The sequence below is a fragment of the Glandiceps talaboti genome, chromosome 17, assembly GCF_964340395.1.
Source record: "Glandiceps talaboti chromosome 17, keGlaTala1.1, whole genome shotgun sequence".
Lineage (NCBI taxonomy): Eukaryota > Metazoa > Hemichordata > Enteropneusta > Spengelidae > Glandiceps > Glandiceps talaboti.
The window spans coordinates 13,424,410-13,426,640 of NC_135565.1; the positions used below are offsets into that span (position 1 = coordinate 13,424,410).

Consider the following 2,231-nt stretch of genomic DNA (forward strand, 5'->3'; position numbering starts at 1 on the left):
GATTATGGGATATTTGAAATCGGGTTATGTTTCCATGGACGACAATTACTTATAGTCAAAGACTAAAAGGTTACCCCCCCCCCACACACACACACACACACATCGTAGGTTTGGTCGGTTGGTTGGTTACAGCGATGTCAACAATGAACACTCCAAAGAATAGTGTACACGCCTTTTACTGTCAACATATTAATATTAAACGGAACATAAATACTATCAGTTAGTCTCTAGGCAACCCGGGAATGACCTGGGCTATCTTTCTCCCCACCTACGGTGACGTCAATACTCAGATTTTCAATGTCGTTCTATGGGAGGCATTCACAAAATTTCGAAACTAATTTTTAAAAAAAATAAAGGAATAAAACATAATTTTTTTTCCACTGAAAATTATTTTGTGAAACTGTTGAACTAATTTTTTTGTATTCATGTGTGGAGTGTGACCGCGAAACTACACAAGATGTCTGTTTGCTGTGTTCTCTCAGCCTGTACGTCCTATTAATCTGTGTACTTTGGGTTAATTGATAACGCGATATTTGCTGTTGAATGTACTATCTGCCCCCTCCCCTCCCTAGAAAAGGTAACTATACTAAGTGTCTCGAAAGTTGCAATATAATTCCGTGTTCTACGCATTTTGCAAATTAATGGGCACGCTCGTATGCTCTGCTTGCAAAAGTGAAACTTCAGACAAGTAAATGTGTATCGCAGCAGTGATGACGAAAATGTCATTGTTTGCCACAAGGGGGCGTGGCAAACCATATAATGTCATACGATAGTGAGTAATTCATAGACTGGACGTGCACACCTGAGCGTGTTATATGCCCGGGTCATATTTTTATGACGAATCATTATCCTGTCAATTGGTGGTAAAATCACCCACATGTACAGTTTTGATTGACTTCCTTGAAACTTTCCACATTGTTGCATCTACATACGTTGTTGTCGCGCCATCGCTTTCCTAAACAATGGGTACTTGGATCGGACACGTCCTACCGGGAACCTTTTTCTTTACGTTCGGTTTATACTGGGCAATCAGATCATCTTACCGTTTGATAGTTGGCAATTCGACTAAACACCAGAATGGAAAATCAACGGAGCCTATCATTGTCGGGAAATGGAAACAGCGAGTTGGAAAACTAAGGAGATTTTCTGCCGAATTTTGGGAAGGCGTCGTGATAATATGTATGTGCGTCATTGGAGTGATTGCTGAGCTACCGCCTAAGGACAGCTTCCCATACCGACATTTCGTCATGTTTAACGACGATGAACCAGGACGACCATTTATCTGGGGAAATAAATGGCAGCACGCTACGATGTATACGTTCTTTGGAATTTACGGAGTTGTACTCGTTCTAGCACGTACATGTGTTACTGGTCTCCGTATCCACGAAAAAATCTTCCTCGCGTTGGCTTTCTTTGTGGAAGGTTTACTTTTTTATTTCCACGTACATGGACGGTCTAGTCTTGATATAACCATTCACTACATGCTTGTTATTACGATATTCTTTAACTGTATTATTGCAGCCGCCGAGAACTGGAAAGGAGACGACGTTCTTCTTCCCTTTATGACAGCATGTTGCGGTATGCTACAAGGATCTTGGTTCTGGCAGACCGCCTTCACCCTTTATCCCCCTCATGGAAATAAATGGGATCAAGAAAGTCATGCAAACGTTATGTTCGTAACGATGGCTTTTGCTTGGCATCTCGCAGCCAATATTTTTATAATCGCAGGTGCGTACGGTGTCGTTTCGTTATGTCTCCGCTCAAAGGGCATCTATAGTGTCCCTTACTCGCACGTTGGTGACAATGAAGAAGATGAAGAAACCGAGTTCTCGCTGATAGAGAATGCCTCCGACGACCATTAATACGTGAATACCACCATACAATATTTCTATTACAATAGTAGCCAGTTAGTCTACAACACAGTACTATTGCCTGGGTTGACAAAAACTTTTGCTAAGCACTTGTACATTTCATGATGTGATGTGATGTGATGTTATAAATATTTATAGAATTGCACAATACCTTGCAGTTTTTCTGTTTGATACAACCACGCAGAAACCAACAAGAAACTGTATATGCAACACTTGAATAGCAAGATCGCATTTTTGCTACACTTAGTCTAAAATGAAGTAAACCATTTCAATGTATTACAACTCCATGCAGACATTCGGGCGCCAATGTTTTTCTAAGTATCAAACACCAGATGAAGGGCGCGTAAAATGTCCTTTGGG

The 2,231-nt window shown here is 40.9% G+C and overlaps 1 protein-coding gene across 1 annotated transcript; it reads left to right on the top strand.

Annotated features, from left to right (window-relative positions):
* The first annotated feature begins 962 nt into the window (after positions 1 to 962).
* On the top strand, positions 963 to 1,862 carry LOC144447957 (transmembrane protein 45B-like). Its single transcript, XM_078138078.1, has one exon. It carries the CDS (start codon positions 963 to 965, stop codon positions 1,860 to 1,862), a length of 900 nt encoding a protein of 299 aa, XP_077994204.1.
* Positions 1,863 to 2,231: the final 369 nt, after the last annotated feature.